General features: G+C 38.2%; 1 protein-coding gene across 1 annotated transcript in view; it reads left to right on the forward strand.

The window, feature by feature from the left end:
- Positions 1–19,034, forward strand: part of LOC128659465 (inosine-uridine preferring nucleoside hydrolase-like) — a 152,948-nt gene that overhangs the window by 34,537 nt on the left and 99,377 nt on the right. The window contains exon 2 of the mRNA XM_053713086.1: positions 6,802–6,992. Coding sequence (XP_053569061.1) covers positions 6,804–6,992 — 189 coding nt within the window. The 5' untranslated portion in view covers positions 6,802–6,803. The remainder of the gene's footprint in view (positions 1–6,801; positions 6,993–19,034) is intronic.

Below are 19,034 nucleotides of genomic sequence, written 5' to 3' on the forward strand. Positions count from 1 at the left end.
CTAAAATAAAAGGTTTTTAAATTTTTTGTATTTTTTTTTATAGCATATTTACATATGATGTGGTGTAGCATCCCCCCTTAGCCCCCAACCTCCCTGATCCCCCCCAAAACAGCTCTCTAACCCTCCCCATCTGCCTTATTGGCGGCCATCTTGGGTACTGGCAGCTGTCTGCCAGTACCCAGTTTGCAAAAAAAGTAGTTTTTTTCTGGGTTTTTTTTTTTTTTTCTGTAGTGTAGCTTCCCCCCCCCCACAGACCAACCCCCACCACCTGCCTGATCTTTTTTTTTTAAATTTTTATTCCTTTTTTTTAAAAAAAAATTTACACCAACTTTTTCTGTAGTGTAGCGGTTCCCACCCGCTCCCTCCCCGTGCACGCGCCCGCCCCCGCCCTCCCGTGCGCGCCCCCGGTAGGGTTGCCACCTCAGCCATGTTTTCTTGGATACTTATGAGTTACACATGCTGTAGGGTGTGTAGGGAGGAACATGTATTGTGTTTCTGGACTATTTATATTCCTCCCTGCACACCCTGCAGCATGTGTAACTTATAAGTGTTCTGTATTTTAAGGGACAGGTGGCAACCCTAGCCCACGTACATCCCCGCCCACGATCCCGCCCCCCTCCACTGACTGCTATTATTTCACAGTCAAATTTCTAGGTTTTTTTTTTTAACCCCTTAAGGACCAAGGCCATTTTTCAATTTCTTTCCCTTAAGGACCAGGGCTATTTTTACATTTCTGCTGTGTTTGTGTTTAGCTGTAATTTTCCTCTTACTCATTTACTGTACCCACACATATTATATACCATTTTTCTCGCCACTAAATGGACTTTCTAAAGATACCATTATTTTCATCATATCTTATAATTTATTATTAAAAATATTATAAAATATGAGGAAAAAATGGAAAAAAACACACTTTTTCTAACTTTGACCCCCAAAATCTGTTACACATCTACAACCACCAAAAAACAATTATGCTAAATAGTTTCTAAATTTTGTCCTGAGTTTAGAAATACCCAATGTTAACATGTTCTTTGCTTTTTTTGCAAGTTATAGGGAAATAAATACAAGAAGCACTTTGCTATTTCAAAACCACTTTTTTTCAAAATGAGCGCTAGTTACATTGGAACCCTGATATCTGTCAGGAATACCTGAATATCCCTTGACATGTATATATTTTTTTTTAGAAGACATCCCAAAGTATTGATCTAGGCCCATTTTGGTATATTTCATGCCACCATTTCACCGCCAAATGCGATAAAAAAAAAGAAAAAGTTCACTTTTTCACAAACTTTAGGTATCTCACAGAAATTATTTAAAAACAACTTATGCAATTATGGCATAAATGGTTGTAAATGCTTCTCTGGGATCCCCTTTGTTCAGAAATAGCAGACTTATATGGCTTTGGCGTTGCTTTTTGGTAATTAGAAGGCTGCTAAATGCCACTGCGCACCACACGTGTTTTATGCCCAGCAGTGAAGGGGTTAATTAGGGAGCATGTAGGGAGCTTGTAGAGTTAATTTTAGCTTAAGTGTAGTGTAGTAGACAACCCAAAGTATTGATCTAGGCCCATTTTGGTATATTTCATGCCACCATTTCACCGCCAAATGCGATCAAATAAAAAAAAACGTTAAATTTTGCACAATTTTAGGTTTCTCACTGAAATCATTTACAAACAGCTTGTGCAATTATGGCACAAATGGTTGTAAATGCTTCTCTGGGATCCCCTTTGTTCAGAAATAGCAGACATATATGACTTTGGCGTTGCTTTCTGGTAATTAGAAGGCCGCTAAATGCTACTGCGCATCACACGTGTATTATGGCTAGCAGTGAAGGGGTTAATTAGGTAGTTTGTAGGGAGCTTGCAGGGTTAATTTTAGCTTTAGTGTAGAGATCAGCCTCCCACCTGACACATCAGACCCCCTGATCCCTCCCAAACAGCTCCCTTCCCTCCCCCACAATTGTCCCCGCCATCTTAAGTACTGGCAGAAAGTCTGCCAGTACTAAAATAAAAGGTTTTTAATTGTTTTTTTTTTTTTTTAGCATATTTACATATGCTGTGGTGTAGCATCCCCCCTTAGCCCCCAACTTCTCTGACCCCCCCCCCAAAACAGTTCTCTAACCCTCCCCATCTGCCTTATTGGCGGCCACCTTGGGTACTGGCAGCTGTCTGCTATTATTTCACAGTCAAAAAAGTGTTTTTTTTTTTTAAATCTACACTACTGTTACACCAGATATGAGTGGTGGCACTGGGCAAGTGGGCACAGTATACGCTGTGAGCCTGACACACACGCTGGCAGGCAGGCAACTGCAATTAGATTACACAGGGAAAAAAAAAAGCAGACTGATGTTCTAGCCCTAAAAAGGGCTTTTTGGGGTGCTGTCCTTACAACAGAGATCAGATGAGTCCTTCAGGACTGTAGTGGACACTGAATACACTAGCCTAGCTATCAATTTCCCTATTAAATCAGCAGCAGCTACACTGTCCCTCCTCTCACTAAGAATGCAGCTTCCAAATGAATCTAAAATGGATGCTGTGCAGGAGGTGGGAGGGTCTGGGAGGGAGTGTCTGCCGCTGATTGGCTGTAATGTGTCTGCTGACTATGAGGTAAAGGGTCAAAGTTTACTCAATGATGAAGAATAGGGGGCGGATCGAACATCGCATATGTTCGCCCGCCGCGGCGAACGCGAACATGCTATGTTCACCGGGAACTATTCGCCGGCAAACTATTTGCGACATTACTACCCCTGAACAGTAAATCTGCAAGATTATAGTGATTCATGGATTACAGATCAATTCCACTCACTTCGCATGTGGATGAACTGCTCATGCACAGTCCATCATCTTGGATTACTGAGACTCAGGAACGGCCTTCATTTAAAAAAATGTGAATGCATCTTATATACCATATCACCAGGCCTGGACTGGCCATAGAGCATACACAACTGGGTTCTCATGTGTGCCTTGTTGCTATATACACACTCTATTAATATGGGTAACAAAAGGAAAGCAATTACAATCTGCCTATTTTGTTAAGCAGGAAGTATATTTTCTGTCTGTCTGTTAAGCAGAGGTGCTGCAGAATGAGAAATCAGGTCTATTATGGCTACCTGGCTAACAGAGGTCTAACTGATGTGGGCTGCTCTGCCTTTAAATGCCTGGGTCTATTTTTGGTCCCAGTCCAGTCCTGCATATCACCCCAGGAATTTAAAGGAAGGGGGTAGGTGGCAGCAGCAAAAAAGGTATTTAGTCTACTCTGAATAAAAAAAAAATCGCTAAAACTTACCTTTTAATGCAGGCAGGTTGGCACACGTATTAAAAGTTGAAAGTAAACCTGCGAGCGAAAACCCAATGTGCGCAAACTCAGGAATACGAATGCCGCGACCGACATGCTGCATAATTATTTATGTAAATCTCTGCTATATTAGCAAAGGTGGCAACCTTACTCCTGATGAACCATCCCTTGCTACCGATAAATGTATCATCCATCCTACATATTTCTACATAAATTAGCACTGCAGAAATACAGGGTATGTTGGTCGTTAAAGGGACACAAAACCCACATTTTTTCTTTCATGATTCAGATAGAACATGTAATTTTAAACAACTTTCAAATTTACTCCTATTATAATTTTTTTCTTCTCTCTCTTGCTACCTTTATTTGAAAAAGCAGGAATGTAAGCATAGCAGCCAGCCCATTTTTGGTTCAGAACCTGGGTAGAGCTTGCTGATTGGAGGATAAATCAAGGGATAGTAAAAACCTTGGGATTTGGATATAAAATGTTTAGTTGTGTATAATGAAATAATTTTGTAATATACTTATACTCATTATTTATTTGGCCCCCTTTTCATGAAATTTAGCTTTGAAAATTGGGGTTTTTCTAAGAACTTAAAATGCACCCTACTGACTTCTCAAGACTAACCCGGATACATATCTTTTTCTAATTGACTTTAACTGCTAAAGCCTGCAAACAATGCATTTTATAATAGCATAATCACTGAGGTGATCCTTGTTGTCCGTAGACTTAAGCCAAGATTGGCTTTGCCAAATAGGGCAAATATTGGGTGGAGTTTTACTATTGAAAAACTATTGGAGCAAACAAGATTTTATTTTGGCTGAAAAATTATTCTACAGCAAAAGAACAGAATTTTCTTGTAATTACATGGTGTTTACTGTCCCTTTGAGGGTCAGTTTTACAAAAACGTGCACTTAATTTTAGCTTCAGAATCAAAATGAACATCATAGAAAAATATTTTTAACATGTTACTACTCTTTTTTTATTGCTGTACAGTACTGTACTTGCTTATACTGCACACTATTCAGAATTATAGTGTTCTCTAAGCCTAAGGAACAAAAGTGCACGGCTGTTTTCTCCAGTTCTAGTGTAATCTGAGATAGGGATCTCCTGGAACAACTTCCCAGGTAGCGATTATTGATCACCCATCACTAGGGTGACCATATTGCGCTTAAGAAAGGGACAAATGAAAAATACATATGTCAGGATCCTTATAGAAAACATTTCTTAAAACAGCCCTGACATATTTATTTTTCATATGTGTCTCTTTTTAAAGCAGCAATATGGTCATCATACCCATCACTGGCACTTGATTATTAGCACAATAATGGTGCAAATCGAATATTACATGTATAATGTTTGGTGTTAAAGCATCCCTATTTTTTTCCAATTACTTATTACTTAGTGCACCTCTACTCTACTAGCCATATAACTAAGTGCAATATTTACACTGGTTGTAAAATACTATTTTATTATTAGTATTAGTATTTTTTATATGTTGAGGATTATTTTATCTGTGAAGAAAAGGTTTTTGTAAGTTTTCTATTCTGAGGTATCTTTTACAGTATAACTGAATCTTTTTTAAAACAACAAAACATTTATTATTATTGATTTTTTTTGTATTTATTCCCTTATCTTTATTGGTTTTGCAATATCACTTAAACATTTACTTGAACTTTGATAGCTAGAAAGCAGGTCTAGAGGGAAAGCTTGGAAAATCTGATACATGGCTTTCATGTTTGTCTGAGGTAGGCAACGAGATCTTTGAGTGGGAAGCAATAAAGTGCATTTGAGAAGGTAAGAGAAGAAGTTAGAGACAGCTAGTAAAATAAAAAAGATATATATTATATATTTGAGGATATATATACTTCTATATAATGTTATTAGTATAGAAATGCATTTAAAAGTATTTTTAGTTTCTTGTTCGTGGAGCATGAATATTTAGTGAAATCTGTGTCAGAATGAAACTTTCATGGTTCAAATAGAGAATTCAATTTTAAGAAACATTTTAATTTTTGTTATCAAATTTACTTTGTTTGCTTTGTATCATTTGTTGAAAAGAATACCTTGGTAGGCTTGGGAGCAGTAATGCCCTTCTGGGAGCAAGCTAGTGATTGGTGGCTACACACATATGCTTATTGTCATTAGCTCATGTGTTCAGCTAGTTGTCAGTCGAGCATTGCTGGGTTTTTATATGTGTTTAACTCATTTGCAAGGGTTACACACAGTTATAAGCAAGCAATAGGTCAGTACTAAAATGTTGTAACACATTAGAGAATTTTCTTTTTTGCACTTTTATTTCACTTTAAAGGGACAGTAAAGTCAAGATTAAACTTTTATCATTTGGATAGAGCATGCACATTTAAACAACTTTCCAATTTACTTCTATTATCAAATTTGTTTTTCTCTCTTGGTATCTTTTGTTGAAGAATAAAATTAGGTAGGGTCATAAGAACTCAAGAGTGTGCCCGTGTCTTTAGTACTCTATGGCAGAAGTGTTTTGCAACATTATTTGTAGCTTTGTTATACAATTTTGCAAAACACTACTGCCAAAGAGTATCAAAGACATGTGCACGCTCCTGAGCTCTTTTAAGCTTGCATAGTTTTACTCTTCAATAAAAGATGCCAAGAGAACATTGCAAATTTGATAAGAGAAGTAAATTGGAAAGTTATTTAAAATTGTATGCTCTATCTAAATTACAAACGTTTAATTTCAACTTTACTATCCCTTTAAGGAAACACAAAATGTGTTTTTCATTGTTGCTTATGATAGAGGGATTTTTAATATGTATTAGTTTTTTTTTGTTTTGTTTTGTTTTTTTGGGGGTTTTTTTTAAATGGGGGTCCCTCCACTAAGAAGATTTTGTTTTTATGCTTATGTCACTGCCCATCAATAAAGCAGTGGGAGATATACTTTTTAGCCCGAGAACAATCAGCCACCATCAGTCCTTAAAGGGAGACTAAAGTCAGAATAAACTTTCATGATTCAGATAGACCATGAAATTTTAAGAAACTTTCAAAATTTACTTACCCAGACATGAGTCTGTGATTGGGTAATGGCTGTCACATGATACAGGGGGCTGGCAAATTGAAGTACATTTTCAAATTTGTCAGAAACAAATTTACTGCTCACTTAAAATTAAGAGCAAGTGCTATTGCATTCTCTCTTCCACTTTCTGTTAGAGTCAAAATCAAACCCATATGAATATTCTGAATATTTTATCTCCTAGGAAGAATGTTGCATTATGGTTTATTGGTGATATACTTGCTATGATAAAGGGCTATCAGAGGGTAATCCTTTGTTTTATGTTGATTAATACTGTACACAGGATGGTTACATTTAAATAGCACAGTAACATTTACCTACATGTGTGGTAGGTTAACATTTTATAAGTGTAACATAATAAGGTGATATGACCCCAATGTCTAATTGAAAGGATTACTAATGCATGAATTAATTAACATACTAGGTATTTTCGGGATTTAATTTTATTTTCTTTTTTCCAGCAATGTCGTGCCAAAAAAAGCTACTTCTTATTGATGTTGACTGCGGTACTGATGATGCCCAGGCTATTATGATGGCAATTGCTGCTCCCAATGTCCAGATATTGGCGATTACTTGTGTGGGAGGAAACACACCATTGGACAATGTCTGCAAGAATGTTCTGCGTGTTCTCAAACTCTGTGACAGACTTGATGTAAGTAATTTTATGTATTACTTAAAATACTTAAATTCTCTACCAAGGACAATATTATATTTATTGTTAGATATAGATAAATATATGTTTGAATTCAATTCTTGTATAACCACAAGAGTTATAGAAACATTTTGTAACCAACGGTTTGTGTTTTACTTTGAACACTTGAACCTTTGACTTGATTTATATATTGCAAGTAATGCTAAATTTAAGATATAATTATCAATATGCATTTAAACATGATGGGTTCTAAGGATGGTCTAAAACAATTTGCTATGTCTGATAAAAGGTCAGGCTTCTTTATATGTTTCAGTTAACACTTGATACATTAACCATTTTCCCACTAAAGGGACAGTAAATACCTTTTATTATAAGTACAATATTTTATGCAGTTTTATAAAAGATATTACTGTATCAACAGAGTCTGAGGATTAGTAGAACATATTAACACCTTGTTTGCTGAAATTGTTTTGGAGGAGGCAATCTAGACTTGAGTCTGGAGAAGGCATGGTTTGCCAGTGCTTTGGCTTCAACAGAAATGATAAAATAAAAAAAAAAATGCAACTTAAAGATAAATATGTCTACCATGTGATCTTTCTGTTTTTAGGACTGGAAAATCCACAATTTTTAGACTTAAAGGGACAGTATACACTCATTTTCATATAACTGCATGTAATAGACACTACTATAAAAAATAAGACGCACAGATACTGATATAGAAATCTAATATAAAACTCTTTAAAAACTTACTTAAAGGCTCTCAGTTTAGCTCTGTTGAGGTAACATGGCCCCCCATCTCCTCTCAGACACCCCTACACCATCCAACTACGTGAGGTCATAGTCACCATTAGCAATAGCTGTTTCCATATAGATAGTACCCCTAAAAGGGGCAATTATTTGTTTTTGATTTTCTATGGGGAAGCTAGTAATGATGTTTTTCCATTTGTGGAAAAATAACTTAATTTTATGGTCTGAGTCTATTGAGGTGTCCATTTGTTCTAATACTAATTGGTTTTTGAGTTTTTGTATAAATTCCTTCAAGCTTGGGGCTTTCTGCGCTTTCCAGTGTTTTAGTATCAGAAGTCTTCCCGTGATGATTAGCATATTTAGTTGGCGAGTGTTTTTATATATTGATTCCTCTTGACTTATTAAAAAAAAGATATGCTTATCCTTGAACTGTATATTGCATTTATTAATTTTGCACGCCCAATTTGTAACTTCATACCAAAATTTTTTAATTTTTCTACAACTCCAGAAGCAATGCTCTAGGTCTGCGTTTGTAGCTTTACATTTCTGGCAGAATGTTGAAGATTTATCCCATCTGGCCTTTATCTGTGGGGTAATATATGTTCTATTTATAATTTTTGTATGTGATTCTCTCCAGGAGGTAGCAATTGTAGTTCTATCGACCCGATTAAAGCTTGCTTGAATTTGCTCTACTGTAGTCTGCCATGTGTCTGCTAGTCTTTGCAAGTTAATCTGCCTGAGAATGTTATTAATAAGTTTATATAAAGTTGAAATGCTGTACTTCCCTGCCCGGAAAAGAGTTATGGCAGGTTCTATTTTATCCCAGGTCTCTATTTCTACACTATTCTGCAGTATTCCTTGTAAATAATGTCGACATTGTAGGAATGCATAAAATTCCTTATTTATTATCTCAAATTCTTGTTGGATTTGGGCAAAGGATTTACATACTCCTAAATCGCTATCTATTAGTTGTGTGACCTTAATAAGCCCTTTTGATGCCCAATTTTTAAAAATCTTTGAGTTTATTCCTGGTATAAAATTAGGATTGCCTTGGATAGGTAGGTATTTGGAGTATGACCCTGCCATGTCTAGCTGTTTAAGTATCCTTTGCCATGTTTTTATCACCATCTGTATAACAGGGAATCCTTTAATCTTATGTGGGCATTTGTCAAGGGGAATGTGTAGTAAAGCGGTAAGCGAGTATGGATATGATAAGGATTCTTCAGTGTGTAAGGCTGCATAATAGTCCGCTCCCGTTAGCCAGTCCAGAGCTATCTTCCCGATACAGCTTATATTATAAATCTCTATGTCCGGAAGTGCAAAACCTCCCTCTCTTCTGGATAATGAGAGCTTTTTATATGCTATTGCCCTTCTTTTCTTGTCCCATAAAAACTGTATGCAGGCTTGTTTAAATGCCTTAAGGTCCTGTTTTTTTATCAAGATCGGTAAGTTTTGCATTAGGTATAATAGTTTAGGAAACAATAACATTTTTATTAAGTTTATTTTACCAGTTAGGGTAAGTTTAAATTTTGCCCATTTTTCCAGGTCATGTTTTATTTTCAAGAAAATTAAGGGGTAGTTAAGATCATACCACTCTCTGAAGTTGGTCGATAATTTAATACCTAAATACACAAAAAAATATTTTGCTTCCTTAAAAGGGAAGGATTGCACAGATTTTTTATTTTTATGTAACCAGTAAATTTCTGTCTTTGAAGAATTGATTTTGTAGCCTGTAAAGGCACCGAAGTCTTGCAGCATTTGTATTAGAAGTGGGACGTTTTTTTTAGTGTTGGAAGTTAATACTAGCAAGTCGTCAGCATATAATAATATTGTTATTCTCCTTTTGCCTATCCTAATCCCGTCCAATTCTTTCCTAAATTGTATAGCCAGGGGTTCTAGGGCCAGATTAAATAGATAGGGGGACAATGGGCATCCCTGTCTAACTCCCTTTTGTATAGTAAAATATTTTGACGGGGTATCATTTACAATAACGGCAGCTGTAGCCGTCTTATATATTAGAGAAGTGAATTGGAGAAAAGGGCCCTCGACTCCATACTTTTGTAATGCTGTAAAAAGGTGATCCCAAATGATGGAGTCGAAGGCCCTCTCCGCATCAATTGAGACTATTGCAGCATCTGGTCCTAATTTTACACCTCTCTTATCTGGTTGCTTTTGGAACAGATTAAGTATTAGTTGTAATTTACGAAGATTGTGTGTGCAGCTTCTTCCTGGCATGAAGCCAACTTGATCTTTATGTATTAGTAGGCCAATAAGTTGTTTGATTCTATGGGCTATTATAGACATCAGTATTTTATAGTCGCTATTTAGCAACGAGATCGGTCTATATGACCCTACTTCTTCTGGGTTTTTATTTTTTTTAAGAATCAAAACGACTAGAGATGCAGCAAAATATTTTGAGCAATTAGTATTTTCAATATAATATTGGTTAAACAGAGATGTTAGCAATGGGGCAATGTCTTCAGCGAGAATTTTATATAGCTCTGCAGGGAGCTGATCTGGCCCTGCGGCTTTGTTTGTTGCCATTTTTGTAATGGCATTCATAACTTCAGTACCTGTAATAGGGGAGTTTAATTCATCTAAACTAGCCCGCTCAAGTCTTGGGACCTGTACTTCCCTCCAGAATTTCTTTTTCGCTTGTATATTAGCTGTTGTTTCAGCATAAACGTCATGGAAATATAAGGAGATGTAATTTTGAATTTCTTTAATATTTGTAATTCGCCCTGTTGGGGTCTTGATAGAACCAATTGTGACTCTCTTTTTTTGTAGTTTAGTTAAATTTGCAAGAAATTTACCCGCTTTCCCTCCATGCCTATAAAAAAAAAGCCTCTTTTTAAGATCATCTTGTGCAGCTTTCTGTGTAAAAAATAGCTCTCTTTCTTTTTTAGCTCTTTGGTAGATTAACCATAATACCCTAGAGGGATCGCTAATATATGAATTGTATGCATTGCGCAATTGTGAAGCCAACTCGGTATCTCTAGCCGTGTATTTACGTTTTAGAATGACCAAATATGCTTTGATTTCGCCTCTTATCACCGCTTTAAAAGTCTCCCATAAAATTTCCATTTTTGTATCTGGTGATGCATTAGTCTGTAAAAAATCTATCCATTTTATTCTTAGCCATGTCTTAAATTGTGTATTGGCCACTAAATACCTGGGAAAGAAGAATCTGCTTAAATTACCTTCTTGTGGGTTTCTTATTTTAAGGTTTAGTGTAATAATGGCATGATCTGAAATAATTATTTCTTGTATTTCAGCCTTCATTTCTAGTTTTAACAATTTTTCACTTATTAAAAAATAATCTATCCTGGACATTGTGCGATGTGAATATGATTCACACGTATATTTTCTCATGTCTGGGTTTTGCACCCGCCAGATATCTTTAAGACATAGTGGATTACAGAAGTTCTTATAGATATTAATTTCCTGTTTACTGTTCCTATTTAGTGATGGTCTCAGTCTATCCAGGGTGGGGTACCTGACTAGATTAAAATCCCCTGCAATAATCAGGTTATCTGCAGCAATAGAAATTAACTTGTTCTGCAGGTTTGCCCAGAAAGCTCTATCTACTTTATTAGGGCCATAGATGTTACACACTATTAGTCTGGTACCTGCTATCTCCAGTTGTATAATAAGGTATCTTTCTTATGGGTCTAGCTCTTTTCCTGTGATTTTATATTGAAGCTTTTAATGGAACAGAAATGACACCCCTTTTTCCTATTTGCACATGGTGTGCCTATGACTTCGCCCACCCAGTCACATTTAAGTTTACTCAGCTCAATATTGTTTAGATGTGTTTCTTGTAGGAGCGCAACGTCTATTTTATGTCTTTTTAATTGTGCTAGTATCTTTTTTCGTTTTTGTGGTGATGTAATACCCCCTACATTCCATGAAGCAAAATTAATAGAATTAGTCATTTAGCTATAGAATGGGGTATCATCCCAGCTCAACTCTTGCATATTTAAAACTCCTAAAAGCCAGGTAGCGCAGGGGGGAGAGAGGAGGTAGGGGTGGGGGAGGGCAGGAGAAGAATAAATAAAAAAAGAAAAGAAAAAAAAAAGACACAAAACAATAGGGTACATAGGGCCCTACAGAAAAGAAAAAACATTTGAGCATCATCTAGTTCTTTCACCTGTACATATTCCAAAGACAACATAATCTAAGGATTAAATTTATCTGGCACAGTCGTTTTATCTATCACGTTCTCAAAGTAGAATGGCTTTCGATTGTGCGTACTCCCTAACTTCCTCAGGTGTGTGAAGAATCTTATTTTCGCCTTTTAATTTTAGCAGGATATATGACCGTGGCTTTTATCCCTGCCTGAATTAGTTTTGTACATAGAGGCGTTATTTCTCTGCGTTTTAATGAGGTCTCTATTGAGTAATCTTGGAACATTAGAATAGTTTTGCCTTCCCTAGTAAATGGGGCCTTCTGTCTATATTGTTGCATTAACTTTACCTTGTCTTGGAAGTTAAGAAACCTAGCTATAATTGGTCTACTCTTAATTGTACCATCCGGTAATGTTTTTAGTGGGCCTATGCGGTGTACTCTTTCAATTACGAAAGGCAACACGTTAATTGCTATTCCTAACTCCTGTGGAATAATCATTGAAATAAGCTTGTCTAGATCTTGGTTCACACTTGTCTCTGGCATCCCCAGGAATCTCACATTATTCCTGCGGGCATGATCTTCTAGGTCGTTTAGCTTATTTTGTAAATTTGCTATATGTGTACCTTGATCCTTCAAAGTTTGATGTTGTACAATGTTTGCATCTTCCAGGTCGGAGATGCGTTGTTCTGCCTCGTTTAGCCTCGTTGTGAATTGTTTAATTTCTACAGTTAGATTACTAATGTCTGTCTTAATTTGTTCAAACTGTGGTAGCATACATTCGGCTATCTGCTTCACTATGTCTTGTGGTTCAGAATTAGAGGCATCTGTACTGGTACCTAGTAATGGGGTATTTACTATATTATCCATACTAGTTCTATTTTTTTTTTTATCTCTGGTTTTGGCCGGCATATTTAATGATTGTGCTTTATAATTGGTAATAAACCTCTCCATGTAGAAGAGAAGGGGGGCAAAAGGAGTGCAAAAAAGTGAACAGGATGCAGTGAAAAAAAGACAATAATTTATTATTTTTTTTTTTTTAAGAAGAAAAAAACATGTGTTTGTATTATCTATTTGAATGTGTTGACACTACTGTGGGTGTTTTATATATATGTGTATATTTGTTTTTTTTGTTGTGTGATTGAATTGTGGTTCAAAACTATAGTAGTTCTTACAGGATGCAGAAGCTTACCTGTAGATTGTGCAAATTCTTTTACAGGAGTAAGTTTGTCTACTTAGATAGGCCAATAGCTTAAGTGGGACTCTTATTATTTTCAATTTATTTGGCCAAAAACAGAGAAAAGATAAGAAGAAGAGGGGGAAAAAAGCACAGCAGGGCTATGGGGTCAAAAGGGGTACCCTTTCAAATGTTATATGTTTTCCCGAAAAAACAATCAGCCAGGTAAACAATTAGACCTTATAGGCAATGGATTATGGGTATATACAATGTACCAGTTAAAAAAAAAACTAACCCTGACTAGTATCAGTTTGACGTACTTTGACTAATATTAGTAAATCTGTATAGAGCAATATACATTAACCCTTTTGCATTGTCTGTCCATTTGTATATACACTGTATCATGAAGTAAAAAATGATTATAGGGTGTTTCTCCAACATTGGTGTGTCCGGTCCACGGCGTCATCCTTACTTGTGGGATATTCTCTTCCCCAACAGGAAATGGCAAAGAGTCCCAGCAAAGCTGGTCACATGATCCCTCCTAGGCTCCGCCCACCCCAGTCATTCTCTTTGCCGTTGCACAGGCAACATCTCCACGGAGATGGTTAAGAGTTTTTTGGTGTTTAAATGTAGTTTTATTCTTCTATCAAGTGTTTGTTATTTTAAAATAGTGCTGGTATGTACTATTTACTCTGAAACAGAAAAGGATGAAGATTTCTGTTTGTAAGAGGAAGATGATTTTAGCAGACAGTAACTAAAATCGATTGCTGTTTCCACACAGGACTGTTGAGATGAAGTAACTTCAGTTGGGGGAAACAGTTAGCAGTCTTTTCTGCTTAAGGTATGACTAGCCATATTTCTAACAAGACCATGTAATGCTGGAAGGCTGTCATTTCCCCTCATGGGGACCGGTAAGCCATTTTCTTAGTTAAACATAAAAGAATAAAGGGCTTCAAAAAGGGCTTAAAAACTGGTAGACATTTTTCTGGGCTAAAACAATTGCTTTACTAGGCATATTATGCAGATTCTAACTAATTATTGGTATTATAATCTTGGGGAACGTTTAGAAAAACGGCAGGCACTGTGTTGGACACCTTTTTCAGATGGGGGCCTTTCTAGTTATAGACAGAGCCTCATTCTGGGACTGTATAGGGGTTAAATGTAAAAACGGCTCCGGTTCCGTGTGCAATACTTTTAATGCTTTAAGACACTGTGGTGAAATTTTGGTGAATTTTGAACAATTCCTTCATACTTTTTCACATATTCAGTAATAAAGTGTTTTCAGTTTGAAATTTAAAGTGACAGTAACGGTTTTATTTTAAAACGTTTTTTGTGCTTTGTTGACAAGTTTAAGCCTGTTTAACATGTCTGTACCATCAGATAAGCTATGTTCTATATGTATGAAAGCCAATGTGTCTCCCCATTTAAATTTATGTGATAATTGTGCCATAGTGTCCAAACAAAGTAAGGACAGTAATGCAACAGATAATGATATTGCCCAAGATGATTCCTCAAATGAGGGGAGTAAACATGATACTACATTATCCCCTACTGTGTCTACACCAGTTATGCCCACACAGGAGGGCCCTAGTACATCTAGTGCGCCAATACTTATTACCATGCAACAATTAACGGCTGTAATGGATAACTCCATAGCAAATCTTTTATCCAAAATGCCTACTTATCAGAGAAAGCACGATTGCTCTGTTTTAAACACTGAAGAGCAAGAGGACGCTGATGATAACTGTTCTGACATACCCTCACACCAATCTCAAGGGGCCATGAGGGAGGTTTTGTCTGATGGAGAAATTTCAGATTCAGGAAAAATTTCTCATCAAGCTGAACCTGATGTTGTGACATTTAAATTTAAATTAGAACATCTCCGCGCACTGCTTAAGGAGGTGTTATCTACTCTGGATGATTGTGACAATTTGGTCATTCCAGAGAAATTATGTAAGATGGACAAGTTCCTAGAGGTTCCGGTGCCCCCCGACGCTTTTCCTATACCCAAGCGGGTGGCGGACATAGTAAATAAAGAGTGGGAAAGGCCCGGCATACCTTTTGTTCCCCCCCCTATATTTAAGAAATTATTTCCTATAGTCGACCCCAGAAAGGACTTATGGCAGACAGTCCCCAAGGTCGAGGGGGCGGTTTCTACTCTCTAAACAAACGCACTACTATTCCTATCGAAGATAGTTGTGCTTTCAAAGATCCTATGGATAAGAAATTAGAGGGTTTGCTTAAAAAGATTTTTGTACAGCAAGGTTACCTTCTACAACCAATTTCATGCATTGTTCCTGTCACTACGGCAGCGTGTTTCTATTTCGAGGAACTAGAAAAATCGCTCAGTAAAGAATCTTCGTATGAGGAGGTTATGGACAGAGTTCAAGCACTTAAATTGGCTAACTCTTTTGTTTTAGATGCCGCTTTGCAATTAGCTAGATTAGCGGCAAAAAATTCAGGGTTTGCTGTCGTGGCGCGCAGAGTGCTTTGGCTAAAGTCTTGGTCAGCGGATGTGTCTTCCAAGACAAAATTGCTTAACATTCCTTTCAAAGGTAAAACATTATTTGGACCTGATTTGAAAGAGATTATTTCAGACATCACTGGGGGAAAGGGCCACGCCCTCCCACAGGATAGGTCTTTTAAGGCTAATAATAAGCCTAATTTTCGTCCCTTTCGCAGAAACGGACCAGTCTCTAATTCTGTATCCTCTAAGCAAGAGGGTAATACTTCACAACCCAAACCAGCCTGGAAACCAATGCAAGGCTGGAACAAGGGTAAGCAGGCCAAGAAGCCTACCACTGCTACCAAAACAGCATGAAGGGATAGCCCCCGATCCGGGACCGGATCTAGTGGGGGGCAGACTTTCTCTCTTTGCTCAGGCTTGGGCAAGAGATGTTCAGGATCCTTGGGCGCTAGAAATAGTTTCTCAAGGTTATCTCCTGGAATTCAAGGAACTACCCCCAAGGGGAAGGTTCCACAGGTCTCAATTATCTTCAAACCAAATAAAGAGACAGGCATTCTTACATTGTGTAGAAGACCTGTTAAAGATGGGAGTGATACATCCAGTTCCAATAAGAGAACAAGGAATGGGATTTTATTCCAATCTGTTCATAGTTCCCAAAAAAGAGGGAACATTCAGACCAATTTTGGATCTAAAGATCCTAAACAAATTTCTCAGGGTACCATCATTCAAAATGGAAACTATTCGAACGATCATACCTACTATCCAGGAAAATCAATTTATGACTACCGTGGATTTAAAGGATGCGTACCTACATATTCCTATCCACAAGGAACATCATCAGTTCCTAAGGTTCGCTTTTCTGGACAAGCATTACCAGTTTGTGGCACTTCCATTTGGATTAGCCACTGCTCCAAGGATTTTCACAAAGGTACTAGGGTCCCTTCTAGCGGTTCTAAGACCAAGGGGCATTGCAGTAGTACCTTACTTGGACGACATCCTGATTCAAGCGTCGTCCCTGTCAAAAGCAAAGGCTCATACGGACATCGTCCTAGCCTTTCTCAGATCTCACGGATGGAAGGTGAACAAAGAAAAAAGTTCTCTGTCCCCGTCAACAAGAGTTCCCTTCTTGGGAACAATAATAGATTCCTTAGAAATGAGGATTTTTCTGACAGAGGTCAGAAAATCAAAACTTCTAAGCTCTTGTCAAGTACTTCATTCTGTTTCTCGTCCTTCCATAGCGCAGTGCATGGAAGTAATAGGATTGATGGTTGCAACAATGGACATAGTTCCTTTTGCACAAATTCATCTAAGACCATTACAACTGTGCATGCTCAGACAGTGGAATGGGGATTATACAGACTTGTCTCCGACGATTCAAGTAGATCAAAAGACCAGAGATTCACTCCGTTGGTGGCTGACCCTGGACAATCTGTCACAGGGAATGAGCTTCCGCAGACCAGAGTGGGTCATTGTCACGACCGACGCCAGCCTAGTGGGCTGGGGCGCGGTCTGGGAATCCCTGAAAGCTCAGGGTCTATGGTCTCGGGAAGAGTCTCTTCTCCCGATAAACATTCTGGAACTGAGAGCGATATTCAATGCTCTCAGAGCTTGGCCTCAACTAGCAAAGGCCAAATTCATAAGGTTTCAGTCAGACAACATGACCGTTGCATATATCAATCATCAGGGGGGAACAAGGACTTCCCTGGCGATGAAAGAAGTGACCAAGATAATTCAATGGGCGGAGGATCACTCCTGCCACTTGTCTGCGATCCACATCCCAGGAGTGGAAAATTGACATTCCATCCGGGGGAGTGGGAACTCCATCCGGAAATCTTTGCCCAAATAACTCAATTATGGGGCATTCCAGACATGGATCTGATGGCGTCTCGTCAGAACTTCAAGGTTCCTTGCTACGGGTCCAGATCCAGGGATCCCAAGGTGACCCTAGTAGATGCACTAGTAGCACCTTGGACCTTCAACCAAGCTTATGTATTCCCACCGTTTCCTCTCATCCCCAGGCTGGTAGCCAGGATCAATCAGGAGAGGGCCTCAGTGATCTTGATAGCTCCTGCGTGGCCACGCAGGACTTGGTATGCAGACCTGGTGAATATGTCATCGGCTCCACCATGGAAGCTACCTTTGAGACAGGACCTTCTTGTTCAGGGTCCATTCGAACATCCGAATCTGGTTTCCCTCCAACTGACGGCTTGGAGATTGAACGCTTGATTTTATCAAAGCGTGGGTTTTCAGATTCTGTAATAGATACTCTGATTCAGGCTAGAAAGCCTGTAACTAGAAAAATTTACCATAAAATATGGAAAAAATATATCTGTTGGTGTGAATCTAAAGGATTCCCATGGAACAAGATAAAAATTCCTAAGATTCTTTTTGGGAGGGGATTTCAACTTAGCGTTTGACCCCAACCTGGACTGTTCTTCGGGATCGTCCGCGATCCCCCAGAAGGTTCTAAAAGCGATCAAGTCTCACATCTCCAAGCTAAACGTCCATGATGCTTGGAGAATACATCATCCCATGGTCAAAGATTATACATTTTATTCATATCCCCACCAATCCTACTCCCGCATTGATTACCTGATGATCGATGTTACTAGCCTAGCCCTGGTCCAATCCACTAATATTATGCCCATCACGTGGTCAGACCATGCCATGATCTCCTGTTCCCTCAATTGGCCCACCTCCCAAAGACAGGAACGTTTATGGAGGCTTGATGAATCACTCCTATCTGACCCTATAGTTAAAATACAAATTACTAAGTCTCTGGAATCCTATTTCATTTCTAACACCACCCCAGACGTTTCTCCCCTCAATGTTTGGGAAGCCCACAAATGTGTACTTAGAGGAGAGCTCATAGCGATCAAAGCTGAAAGAAATAAACAAAACACCCTTGCACTTAGACACCTTTTAGAAGAATTAGAAAAACTACAAGACTCCCACAAAAGATTCCCCAATAGCCCCTCCCTACTCGAACATATTAAACACAAACAAGGTCAGCTAACCCTCCTTTTGGGTTTGGAGGCCAAACGTAGAGCTCTTTTCCTCAGAAGACGGTTTTACGAAGGGGGGAATAAACAAGGTAAACTATTAGCTCGCCTACTACGCAACAAAGCCTCGAGGGGTTACATTATGTCCATAAAAGACAAAACAGGCAAGGTTTGGTCCACCTCTTCTGATATCGCGAACCAATTTCGTTCATATTACAAAGACCTTTATAACTTAGATAACACTGGCACCCCCCCTTCCCCAGAAGAAATTACTGACTACTTGACCTCCCTACATCTCCCCTCCCTGACGACAGAACAAAAATCTGACCTGGAATCACCTTTCACGTTAAAAGAACTACAGAACGCCATCCTCTCCTTCCCCCCGGGCAAGGCCCCAGGCCCTGATGGCTTTGGCCACTCATATTATTCCAAATTTAGAGATACCCTTGCCCCCTACCTGTTGGCTCATTTCACCGATATCGACAATAATAAATTTTTCTCTTCCCAATCCCTTCTAGCTCATA

This window comes from Bombina bombina, chromosome 5 (assembly GCF_027579735.1).
Source record: "Bombina bombina isolate aBomBom1 chromosome 5, aBomBom1.pri, whole genome shotgun sequence".
NCBI classification, from domain to species: domain Eukaryota; kingdom Metazoa; phylum Chordata; class Amphibia; order Anura; family Bombinatoridae; genus Bombina; species Bombina bombina.